The sequence below is a fragment of the Athene cunicularia genome (assembly GCF_003259725.1).
Source record: "Athene cunicularia isolate RWA chromosome 2 unlocalized genomic scaffold, athCun1 chr2_part1, whole genome shotgun sequence".
Lineage (NCBI taxonomy): Eukaryota > Metazoa > Chordata > Aves > Strigiformes > Strigidae > Athene > Athene cunicularia.
In genome coordinates, this window is record NW_020799095.1 from 16,864,636 (window position 1) to 16,878,063 (window position 13,428).

The 13,428-nt window shown below is 37.4% G+C and overlaps 1 protein-coding gene across 3 annotated transcripts in view; it reads left to right on the forward strand.

Annotated features, from left to right (window-relative positions):
• SKAP2 (src kinase associated phosphoprotein 2) overlaps window positions 1-13,428 on the forward strand; it is a 115,138-nt gene that overhangs the window by 65,242 nt on the left and 36,468 nt on the right. For all 3 annotated transcript variants that reach the window (XM_026842638.1, XM_026842635.1, XM_026842636.1), the window contains 4 exons: window positions 399-482; window positions 10,268-10,392; window positions 11,295-11,358; window positions 11,714-11,818. In XM_026842638.1, coding sequence (XP_026698439.1) covers window positions 399-482; window positions 10,268-10,392; window positions 11,295-11,358; window positions 11,714-11,818 — 378 coding nt within the window. The remainder of the gene's footprint in view (window positions 1-398; window positions 483-10,267; window positions 10,393-11,294; window positions 11,359-11,713; window positions 11,819-13,428) is intronic.

The following is a 13,428-nucleotide window of genomic DNA, read 5'->3' on the forward strand; positions in this document are numbered from 1 at the left end:
AGCATCAAGATTTATTTTCCTTCAAGAGGGCAAATATTGATCTCAACTTTGGTTCAGTCAATATTTACCTTGATTCAATAAATCTTATATTGTCACTTTAATACCCGCTTAATGCTGCAATAACTCTAGGAAATATTTAGGAAGTTGTTCATTATTTCCTTATATTTAATGTTACACATGACTTCTCTTTTTATATGATTTCAAATTCCCATTTGTTTTCTTACCACCAATTTTTATTTCTAATTTCTTTCTCAGTGCCATACGTTTCTCTTCTTCAGATTTTGTTTCTTTTCCTTGGTGCCTTTCCTGTCTCCTCCTCTTTCTTACCTCACCCTTGAAAAGAAGTAACATACTTGTGTTCAATAATGACATAAAGTGATATATTATATTAATTGCAGATCATAGTTTTCTTGGCTTTGAATGGCAGAAACGTTGGTGTGCTATCAGTAAGACGGTCTTCTATTATTATGGAAGCGACAAAGGTAATTATAACAATTATGATAAACTATAGAAATGACTTTTCATGCACAGAAGCAACTGAAAGCTTTTAGTGGAGTTGGAAACTGCGTATCTCAGGTCATTTTAAGAAAGCAAATGAAACTTTTTAAAAAAAGTTGTTTCTTAAATAGTGCTGTGAATTTAAAAAATGTGTAAATATTCTTCAGAATCTGTAAGAGATGCGCTCATTTTCTGAAGCAGGGAAACCAAGGAAAAAAGATTAAATTACTTATAAAGCTACTTTGTGCACCATTAATAGCTAACTATTAAGTTTGATAATATGCTCATACTCAATTGATTTACTGGACAGAAAATGTTCTTTCTGTCCAAATAGGATTTTAATTTTAAAACACCCTCTAGCAATTATATATTTTGAGTTCTTTAAAGGTGGTTGTATCCAGGAGAATGTTAGTCTAAAAACAGCATAGTGGAGTTCCCTGTTTCTTTCTAAATAGCTTATGTTCTACAAAAGCTAGAAATGAAGTAATATATTTAAATAAAACCCAGTCATGGAGACTAAAGCTAGCTTCTAAAGGTGACTTTTAACTTTTAATAGCCAGTTTAGAAAGGATCTGGCATAAATGTTGGGATATCACTTTGAAATTCTAAAATTGACAGTCAAAACATACTTTAAATTATGTACCAAGTTCATTTGATGTTTAAGGGTAAAACAGATCATACAGAAATGTATCTGAGAAATTTAAAAAGTCCAATTATGTCTATTTTTCCCCCCAAAAATACTTATTCCTGGGCAAACTTTCCACAGAAGCTTTTTTTCCTTCTGCTTATGCTTGTGTGACTCTACCTGAGATTAGTGCAGGTAGTAGTTATTTTGGTTTTTTATTCAAAGACAAATTTAATTTGGTCCAGTTTGTTTTATTCCTCAGTATGCTGTGTCATTTAAATTCACCCTCTCTTTAAAAACAAAATAAATAAGGCAAGAGTCTAATTGTAAGTCCAGTTTTCATCTTGCCACAGTTTCCCATCATATTTTCTGTATCCAGGGTTTTGTTAGTAAATCTACTAAATGTTTCCTTTTCTTATTTACTTGGGATTTACAAGTTGATCAAGCTTCAAAAACATAAACAATCTTTATTAAAAAATTTTGAGGAGGTGTGGCATAACATTGATTTGTCAGTGATCATTTATTTCTTTCTCTGGAAAATTATCTCGTGCTTTTGTTTATATATAGTTACACATTACCTAGTACTTAAAAAATGGCGGGTTTTTTTGTCAGACTATATTGCTAGTTCTTAAAGATTGTTCTGCATTTTTAAATCTTTGCCTTTTTATCTGCTAGCTTTTTGGAGAAAAACAAGGTTGGTGTTTTTGACATTTTTTTTTCTTGTGTCTGTGCTAATCATTATTTATACTTTCTAGCATATGGTCTTTGGATTAAGACAGTAAAACTGCCGACCTGCTCTTTTTCCATCCCCACCCTTTTTTTTTTCTTTTGCAACAACCTATCAAGGCTGTGTTGTAACTTCTAATACCTATGCTCAAAGATAAAATACACAGGAGCATGTTCCCTAGCACTCAACAGGTTGGTGTCATGTCAGGAATTGACTGTGTTATACTGTGGGATCTCTTTCCTTTATGGATCTTTACACAGATGCTTTGGCTTATACATTTACAGCTTTTGTAGGCTGCAGTCTTGTTTGGGGAACAATCTCCTAACTGTAACCTCATGATGTGGGAGAGGTGCATGGTCCATGAAGGCACGTAGTCCATAGGAATTGCATAGGCATGGCTGGACTCCAAACAGTAGGTCATGGAGGAAGCAAACAAATCAAATGCATGATACATCTGCCCTACCTCCATGTGAGTGGTGCTGTTAGTGTGAAAAAACTAGCGCAGCGTGGTGGAATCATTTCATATTGCAGATCTGGGGTGATGAACAGTCACTCCAGAACTTGCCTTTGAAGAAGAAAGCTTTTTTCTAGACTTGTCAGAGGTACTTTCTTCAGCCCTCTAATGACATAGTATGTCAAGCTCCTTGTTCCAGTGCAGAAGCAAATCTCTATCACTGTGCAGAAACTGGATACCAGAGACTGCTGTAGTTTTGTGGCAAACCAGTTTGCTGTTGAAACTGTGCTGTCATCGTACTGGTTCTGAATGTATGTGCTGCTGTTTATCACGCTGTTTAGCTGCAGATGGTCAGCGTGGACGAGGTGTGCGATGAGACAGTCCCGAGGAGATCTGGCATTTAGTCACTGGAAGAACCTAGAACTGTTTTCACTCCCCCTGTTACAGCCAGCAGTGGTACCTGCTGTAGTATGCTGTCATATTGGGCCCCCCCTTTTTTGCTGTGATCCTTTATGACTTGGATCATGTAGAAAATCAGCGTGTGTTCTTACTGCCTGTAGAACAGCGAAGTGTGCATTTGGGTGGCTTCATGCAAATTGCTGCCACCTCTGAATTATTGGGATGGCATCTGTCTAAACGATGCCAGTCTGCCCTAGCCTCTGCAGTGTCTGCAGATGTTTTGTATCAGCTGGGCCTTGGTTTCTGACAGGTTCCAGGGCTGATTCACACAACAGGAAAATTCCCCAATGTGAATGTGGTTTGAAGAGAGACGGAGATTCCATACATGCTCAGTCTTGCTGCCTGTGTCACATTAATGGTAATGGAGTGTTAGTGCCTGTGTGTTGTGGGACGTAATGCAGAGGCAGCAGGGATTTCTAGGTCCTGCCTGCCTTGTTTTGTGTTGCGTCCCGTTTTAAAAATACGCACATAGGTGAATAATCTGTGATGGATATTTTGTGTCTGGAGAGTGTGTATTTTGTTGGCCAAGGTTTGATTTTCATGCTTAAATATTTGTAAATGTAACTGAATGCTAAATGTAAGGCTTTAGGATGCCTTTTTATTAGATTGTGTGGATTTGTTGTTTCCAAAATACTTTTAATTATTCTAACTTTCTCCTTTTTACATTGGGAAAGAAAGAAATATAGAAGTCTTTAAGGCTAACAAATGCATGTAAGGAGAAGTTTCAGAGTAATTTATTCAGAGCTGAATGATGAAAAATATGAGGCCTAGTCCAGAAGAATATAGTACAAACTGAAGCCTGTGAAAAGACAGTAAATGGCTGTGTTTGTGTATATGTGTGTGTGTTTACTTAAGAGATTACAGGCATCCTTTTAACAGTTGTGATGTCTGCAGGCTAATCAATGTCTTGTTTCCCTATTTTCTCCTCTGTTTTCTTGTACATTTGGTTCAGCACTGGGTAGCGAAACAATTATTATTTGTCCCTGCAATACAGACAGGTCTAAAGCAAATCACCTACTTTTTTTTTTTTTTTTCCCTAATCAATGATATGTGGAGTAGATGAAGGAACAAGGCTTAAAGTTTTCACCTAATTATGTGCCAGAAATAGGTATTGTGGGAAATGTGTATTTTTGTGCTTGTACTGCAATGTCTGTTGCCAGCATGTGGCTCACAAACGTTGCAGTGAAGCCTGTTCAAATTGCAGAGCTGGCTTGGATTTCCAGAAGCTTGCCTGGTCCTCCTTTTCATAGTCTTTCCTTCCATAAACCTTTTATAGTCCTTCTTTTTTCTTTGCTTCCATGTGGTTGCATCCTGAGCTGGGTGCCCTGTTTGCCTATTGTTTTTCTGTATGATCTGTGGCAGTTCATGTGTGCTCAGGCACCTAGGTGGTATGGCTAACCTTTCAAACCTCAAAGTGCATGAGAAGAAGGAAAGTTAATTTGTTGCTTTATAAATGAATGAATTCATGGCTTCATTACTTCTTCCTTACTAGGCCACAATGTTATATGCTCTTCTGTCAGCAAACTGGAGAGATCAGCTAAATGTTTAGCAAGACAGTAATTGATATCATCATGGTAATTTTTTCCCCGTTAATGGGCACTAAAAATCTATTTCCATTTTTATAATTTGAAAATGGTATCAGCCTGCCTGCCAGCAATATGATGTTGAAGAGGGGGATAATTCAGAGGCTTTTAGAAAAGTCCCAAGTTTATTTTTTAAAATATTTTTTCTTTATTTTTAACATGGACATGAAAATTTTGTATTTCTCTGAACAGTAAGGTAGTGATGGCCAAGCCAATGGATGGATTACTTCTCTTTGTGCAAAGGAGGCTTTTTGTTTTATTTTGTGTTTTTGTTTTTTGAAGAACTTAGTGACTGGGCAATATTAAGTGAGAGGGAAGCCGAGTTAGAGTTGCATTTGCAAGTCTGTCCTACTGACTTGCCTAACCAGGCTACTGGAATCTCTGACACATGCTAAGCTTGCAAATTTCACCTTCTAGAAGTAAGAAAAGATATACAAACCCAAATGGAAAGCTACTGAAGTATGATTTTGATTTTCGCTATAGACCTCCATCTCTTAGCCCTCCCTCTCTGAATAACCATATAGGAAAGACAAACATCATTGTTTAGTTTAGACTTTCCTTTTGACAGAATCTATAATTGAAATCTTCAGGAATTGTGAATATTCAGTAAGACTTCGTTGTCAATCGATGGCAATCAAAGGCATCATATCTAATGAGTACTGAATTTTCTGCTATGAGAATGTTAAACTCAGACCTTGAGGAGCATGCTCACCATTGACAGTGTGTTATTTACAAAATAATTTTTGAGTATAAGCAGATCTTTACTGATGATCTAGATGAGGGGATCAAGAGCACCCTCAGTCAGTTTGCAGATGACACCCAGTTGGGTGGGAGTGTTGATCTGCTCGAGGGTAGGGAGGCTCTGCAGAGAGGCCTGGACAGGCTGGAGCCATGGGCTGAGGCCAACTGGAGGAGTTTCAATAAGGCCAAATGCCGGGGGCTGCCCTTGGGCCACAACAACCCCCAGCAGCGCTACAGGCTTGGGGAGGAGTGGCTGGAGAGCTGCCAGTCAGAGAGGGACCTGGGAGGAGTGATTGACAGCTGGCTGGACAGGAGCCAGCAGTGTTCCCAGGTGGCCAAGAAGGCCAATGGCATCCTGACTTGTGTCAGCAGTAGCGTGGCCAGCGGGGACAGGGAACGGATCTGACCCCTGTACTCGGCACTGGTGAGGCCGCCCCTCGATTCCTGTGTTCAGTTTTGGGCCCCTCACTACAAAAAGGACATTGAATGACTCGAGCGTGTCCAGAGAAGGGCAACGGAGCTGGTGCAGGGTCTGGAGCACAGGTCGTATGGGGAGCGGCTGAGGGAACTGGGGGTGTTTAGTCTGGAGAAGAGGAGGCTGAGGGGAGACCTCATCGCCCTCTACAGCTACCTGAAAGGAGGGTGCAGAGAGCTGGGGATGAGTCTCTTTAACCAAGTAATAAGTGATGGGACAAGAGGTAATGGCCTCAAGTTGTACCAGGGAAGGTTTAGACTAGATATTAGGAAGCATTTCTTTCCAGAAGGGGTTGTTAGGTGTTGGAATGGGCTGCCCAGGGAGGTGGTGGAGTCCCCATCCCTGGAGGTGTTTAAGAGTCGGGTCGACTTAGCGCTTAGGGATATGGTGTAGTTGGGAACTGTCAGTGTTATGTTAATGGTTGGGCTGGATGTTCTTCAAGGTCTTTTCCAACCTAAATGATTCTGTGATTCTGTGAATTGAATATAAACTAACTGGTGCCATAACTAATGCATTTCAAGTCTCCATTTCTTCATTTTTTAAATTTAGATTTTTTAGAGGACTAGATTAAAGGTAAGAAAAAAAACCAACCCCCAAACCAGCAGCTGATTGCATTTCAGATCTGCTGTCTAAAAGGGAAGAACTATGCATGCATTTGGAAAAGACTGTTCCAAAAGCTGGAAAAGGAATTATCATTTTGGACATACTGACACTTACTATTTTTAGAAAGCAGACATCCTGCATATGGAAAAGTATGTGAAACTGCATTTAGCATGAAGCCATGTAAACCGTAAGATCTTACAGGGTCCTAATTTCAAGATGAAGAGAGTTAAATTATAGATTCTAATAGTATCTATAAATACTTTATCACTCTCTGAAATCTTTCTGTTTGCCTTTGTTCCTTATGCCTTTCTTTGTAACCTCTTTCCTTTCTACTATTCAGTCTTCTCTGTTCTTCAGAATGCACTAATTCTTTTTACATGTGCTAATAATATGGGCACATTGCCTTAGGCCTCAAATTTACAACCCAATCATTTCAAGATCCCATTGAAGGTTTACCCTTCTTTGTTTTAAAAGTTCCCATGGACTCAGTTATGCAAGGTTACTTCAAAACACTTTTTCTCTTCGTCCCTTGAGACTCTTTTTACCAATATAATATTGGCCCTGTTTCCGTTGTTAACAACATTTCACTATTTTTAGGATGAATGAAGTTTATGTTTAAGAGAAATGTTTAAAGTGACTCTCAAATTTAATTCAGATCTGTATTTTCTCTATTTTAAATATAGTCCCCCATATTTATTTCTCTCAAATATCTATGTACTAGTTTTGACTTTTTTAATACTTAGTGCCTGACTCTCCACTCTGTTACACTAGCTTTTTACAATTCTAACTTCCTGATGCAAAATGGTCTACGCAGACCCAGATTTATTTTTTTATTGTGTGTGTTGTATGGGGAGAAGGGCAGAGGAGGAGAAGATGAGAGCAAACAACAGCTTATTCTGAAATGGGATTTGACTTAATTGTGGAACAATTTGTGCTTGATGATGTTCATGTTTTTTGTTTTTACAAGACTGATAGTATTATACTTTTTGCAATTCCGTTTTTTGTTGTTCTGGGACAGCTTATAGATTTTCCATTGTTGAATTGCAAAGCCCTATCTTGAGAAAATGAGAGGCAGCAAGAATGTTATCGTTCTTCAGAGAAGTGTGTTCCATCTGCATGTGTCTCCCTAATTCCTCGTAAATATGCTGTTGTATTCCTGCTTAGGCAAAACTCTGGTTCTGATTCGGGTGTTCAAATGAAAGTGAAGTCTCCATAATGTACATGAGCTTCCTGAAGCTACATTTAAGGCTCCCACCATAAAAAACAATTTAAGTTTTTAAACATTAAGAAACTATTTAACTGTCCTTAAAGCACAGTCTCGAGAAAATATTTTTGATATAAACAAGGTCACTCTGAATGTGAAAGTTCAGAGAAGTCACTGTGGCACTAACTTCACAGGGCAGTTTTAAGCTGAAAGCCCAAGTCTGTCTGCATACCCATTTAGCTGCAAGCCTTTGCTGATAAATTAAGTTGAGGTGGTCACCGAGTCACAGTCACAAGATAGCTCTACCTTCATGCCTGCTCCTGACTACGGTGCCTGACCAAACAGCTACCATGAGTCATGGTTTGCTCCACGGTGATCAGGTGATGGGGTTGGTCTCCAGTCCTACCTGGAAAGGGGTATTCTGCAAGAACAACTGGGATTTGTAGACCTCCATTGCTTGTCACCATCAGAGCATGCAGCTGTGCTATAGCTGACCTGTGTCCTGCCATTCTGTATTTGTGGTGCCATTTCTTAGGACATACTAGGTCTTATCTCTGGCTTTCTGCCACAGGGAGTGTGAATGCATACTGAGTCTTTCAACTTTAATGGGTTCTGGGTCAGGGCTGTGAAGCGTCTCATCTTAAAATTTCCTTGTGGTCAATATTTTTAGCATACACATAATGCTACACTGGACTTTTTTCAGGGGCACTTACTACACAGGCAATTAGAAGCAAAAGTAGCAATGCTATGACTAGTCTGTCGGTAAAAGAATATAATAGCAAAGGATGTATTTTTTTTTCCATGGTGCATACAGGTAATTTTAATTTAACACTGGCACAGCGTGCTCAGAGAGATAAGACAAAGAACATATAAACAATAAAACAATCAAATGCAATATGGATACCATGCACTGCATTCCCCTACCAAAGTACAGCATCTTTGTGTTTTAACTGTAGTGTTCTTTGTCAGAACAAGTACCAGTACAGAGATCATCTGAGATAAGCTCTGTTAAAACTATATTACCATAAAAGGCATCATCCATGTCACAGAGAAGCATTCTCAGGAATAATCCAAGAGACTAAATTTGAATACTTGCCTCACTTTTATCTTGACAAAATGATTTTACCTTTTGAACCTAGTGTTCGTTTATTCTGTCTGTGTGCTCCTATCTTCTTGGCATTTGATAAACTTCCAGCATGGGAGAGTGAGAAATTAATGCGTTTCACGTCATCTTCTCCCTGAGGTCACAAGTGAGGGAACAATAAAATTTCTAGGCAGAAATGAATTTCATTAAAAGGGGACCTATTAACCTATTCAAGTTACTATTTCTAATATCTGCCTTGGTGCAATTCCATGAATCTGTATGCTGTTTGATATAGGGTGGAGTATTGAGCAAATATAAAATATTAGTACTGTATCTTCAGTACTTAATTAAGACATAATAAAACTTACTGTAGGGGAAGGGACTAGAAGAGAAAATAGAACAGTGCCCTGGATTTTCTCATATAATTGTGTTATTTGGTATTTACTTGCCCTGGGTGAGAGTTCATAAAAAGGTGGAAGGACAAAGAATTTGTGTCTATGTGCACGTAAGATTACTAGCTAGAGTATTTGTATGGTGACCTCCCTTACGTTCACTGATGTTTATGTTGCTGTGTTAGCCAACTTTTGCCCTTTCATGAGTGGAAAAAAAGATTTGCTTTCCTATTAAATTTCCAGAAAGATTACAAAATTATGTTGAAAATTGTAGTTTTTCCTGTTTTATCTACTATATTAAGTTTTCCTCTTTTTTGACAAACATAAGCAATGGATGCTTGATTTGCACCTAAGTTCTGTTCAGCAGTACTTAAACTAGTTTTGCTGTTGTGCCTGATGCTTATTGTTAATTAATGCTTTTCTCTACTGTGGATAAAACCCCCACACTTAATGGCATTTTTCTTTCATTTGCAACTGCACTTTGTTCTTTGTTTGCCTGAACAAAATGTGACTGACGATCCCTATCTTTGCTTGAATGCTGCACTGTGATCTACAGGAATTGCAAAACTGAATTGCTTTTACTTTTTTGGTTTGTTTTTAATATTCACTGAAACATTCCAGAGCTCATAAAATCAGATGTAGGGTTTGTCTGAAGAGCTCAGAAGGAGCGCACAGGTGCCGCTTGCCCACATGCAGTACATTTAAACTCAGGCCTGTTCTAAGTGATACTTTTATAAACCAGATCCTTTGAAAAGTAGAATTGTCTTTAAACCAACCACATGGCTTTACATAATAAACTGTGGTAGGGCTCAGTACTTTTATTGGATAATTAAACATTTGCTGTGTTGAGAGAAATGCTTTTGGAACACACACCTGAATTTACAACAAAATTCATTCTGTATTTCTGCCATGTGGAAAGGAGGCACATCTGGGAGTGGGTGGGAGAATGTGAAAAGAAGCTTTTCCAATTGCTTAAAAAGGAGTTTGAAGTTTATTTTTTGAGTGAAGTGGTTAGTTTAGCAGGGAGCTCCACAAGTTCTGAGCTAGACGGGTTTTCCCATTGGTTTACTGAACCTGAAAGAGACACTGATTTATAGGAAACGTGTCTTGCAAGTTCCAGTTCCTGGCTTTCCCTAGATACAAGAGTCGTAACATGCACTTCTTACTAAATAAGACCACCATCTGCAAACATCCCCCTATGGAGTTCCTTAGGCATCCTACTGAAAAATGTACTTTTGTGTACATCTTCCTTTAAAATAAAGCTTTATCTCCAGAAGCATCACTTAATCATTTTGCTAAAAACCTCTGTTCTTTGTAAAGTTAATGAAATAGAGAACAAAATCTGAATAAACGATAACCTGCTGAGCCACTTAGGTTCACTGTTGTAAATGAAGCTCTAACTTTGTTTTTTATCTCCAACAGACAAACAACAGAAAGGTGAATTTGCCTTAGAGGGCTATACCATCAGAATGAATAATAACCTTCGGAAGGATGCAAAGAAAGATTGCTGTTTTGAAATCTCCGCTCCTGATAAGCGCATTTATCAGGTTGGACTTTTTTATGTTGACTTGAAATTAAATTGATAAAGCCGTTACAATTCCAGTTACTGAATTAACATTTCAGTAAAACAACTTTCACTGACAACTTAATGAAAAAAGGAAACCCTCACTTGCTTATATTGTATATTCATATATTAACAAAAAAATCTGATTTAAAATATGTATGTATGTGTTCAAATATTATCTTTTTGGACAAGAGCAAGGAAATCTATCATCTTTATCTATTGGTCTTTTCAGTGTTAGCATTTTAATACCTATTGTATAGTATGTCTGCATGATTTCTTGGATGAATTAAATAGTAAAAGAAAAGTTAAAATATATATCATTGTTAAATACACATTGTATTGGTCATGGCTTTGCAAGGAAATCTACATAAAGGCACATATCAGCTGTGCAATTCAGAGATCTATCAGCTAGACATCAATATGGAATGTAAGTTTAATAAGTTTTAAATATCTGAGATTGCAGTTGAAAGCCAGTTAATTAAGCTGTCAGGTAGTGTGTTGGAGTCTGACAAGAACATTTTTAAGAAAACTGTACCCAGCAGTCTAAAGAAATTCATGGGTGTCTTCTAATTGTCAAGGGCAAATTTTGTTCATCAGTTCTGGCTTTGACATTGATGAAGAGAAGCAGCTTTTTTCTGCACAGCTGCCAGCTGCTGATCAGAGTTTCAAATCCATCATCCTCTCCTTCAATTACGTAAATTTGTCAAAATTAGCTGTACATTATAAGAAGCATCCTTGCAAGAAAAGTACCAGAAGACATGAAAAGAATTACTAATGGTTTCTTGAGGAAGTGACGAGAATGCTAGTCCCTCTTTTTTATTGCTAATGAAACTCTAGTTGTGTTTTTGTCATTACTGCTAGTAGTTATTAATAAATGTTTAATAGTTTACAGCTGCCACTCCCAAAGAAGCAGAGGAATGGGTACAGCAAGTCAAATTTGTAATTCAAGGTAAGCCAGCCAGTAGAGCAGTAGCCTAAATTGCCAATACTGCTTAGTGATGGTAGTTCTGTCCATTAACATATCTGTCACATTTGTCTGTGTACTATTCCCACTGGTCCGAGTTTTGAATAGCAAGTCCTACTTTTCAGTCATGTTGTTGCTTATGTATGGCTTTCTCCCTCTGCAAGATTTTTGCTTTTTCTTTATGTAGCTTGAAAGCTCTCCCTTATGAATGTTATAAGAAAATAAACAGAATATACTGTAAGTACCAGGCCATAGAAGAATTGTGTTTTCATTTTGCATAAATTTCTGCTTAGGCATTCTTTTCTAGCAAAAGTTAACTTTTAAAACTGCTGTTACGTAGATATGGAATCTAATACTATTCCTGAGGAGGAGGAAGAGGAATATGATGATGTTGGACAAGTGAGCAGTGAAGCAATAGATGATAGCATTTATGAAGAGGTTAAAGGTATTGTTGAATTTTTTTACTTTGTGACTTGTGATCGTTTTGTCTTCTCTACTTCTAGTTTGATAACTCTGAGGGGCTAAGAGTAAGTGAATAAAGTAACCTGATGAATAAGATAAATTTTCAGATTTCAAGTTTTACTATGACGTTGAAAAAATAATGTGTCTTCAACCAGATCTCTTTAAAGAAAACCAGTTTTCTTGAGCAGGGGCACCAAAATGGTGCAGAATGTGTAAAAGTGGTCCCAGGGGACTTTCAGCTCATTAACATTCTCTAGTATGCTATTTTTTTTGTGATTAAAAAATTGACTTGCATTACAGCTTTTTCCACTAACTTGCCCATCATTTTTTGCTTTATTCATTTTGGCATTTGCATTAAGTAAAAGTTTGCTGTTACTCCGAACATTATCAGCTGCTGCCTAATACATGATATTATAATCCTGCAAGAAAGCAATGTGTTGGTTTGAAAGGGCTCTGGAGATGAACTGTAAATAAAGCAACATGAGTATTGACATTGTTTTGTTTCATATCTTCCAGCGTGGCTATGACAATACAGAAATTTTTTACTGTGGACTTTCTAATGCGGTCAAATGATTATGCCTCTAGATGTCCATCTATCAGATGGCAAAACAAAAGAGAAAGAGCTTGGCAAAAGCTCTTGGAGTTGATTATAGACATTCAAGTATTAGGAGAAAGGTGGTTGTTCTTGATTATATTTTAAGAAGCTATGAAAAATAAAATTATCAGTTACTGTTAGTTACCAAATGGTATTTTAAAGTGACATGACAATTAATAATCACTTTGTATGAAATAATGTTTTGCACCCCTTGCTGTTTTGGGCAGTGCAATTATCAACAATAACTTGAGAGGAATTAGTTATTAGTTGTGTCATGTGATGCTGACTAACATTCAGTATCTGTTAGGTTAAATATTCTGACCATTGAAGAAGAAAACGTTTTATAGTGCACCTTCATTTTCATTTTAAGGTCATTTCAGTGAACCAAGAAAGCAGACATGAGTGACTGGTGAAAATTATTATCATAAAATTGTAAAATTGTAGCTGCACTCAATTCTTTAAGAACTGTTTGTTTTGGGGTTTTTTTTACTTCAATTTCTTTGAATTGTACCTAGACTACTTCAGCACAGAATACACACTAGAGTGGGGTGTAGTGTGTCATGCATGCTGAAAAATTCTACAGTGCATATAAAAACTACATTACAGGGCTTAATCCTATAGCTAGAGGATACAGCCAGACCTTATTGCAGTGGGTTTTGGATGCTCAGGCTCTTAAAGAAGGTGATCTTTTATGCTTGCTTATGCTTTTATTAAAGAAGCTCTAGATACATATTTTCTGAGCTTCACTTATCTTACCTGTTCATCAACAGTAAATAGATCTGGAGCAGTTAACACATACAATATTGGTAGAGGGCTAATAGTAAATATATACTTTGAGCTCCGTCTTGAGAGAATTGCTGCCTTGGTATATGATTCTGCAAGAATTTAGAGTATTTTCACCTACATCCTATTTTTATGTCAGTTTTTCCAGGAACTGTTGTCTCCTAATGTGGCTAATAAATCTGAAATGTAACAGAACAACTGTCACAAAGAAAGGA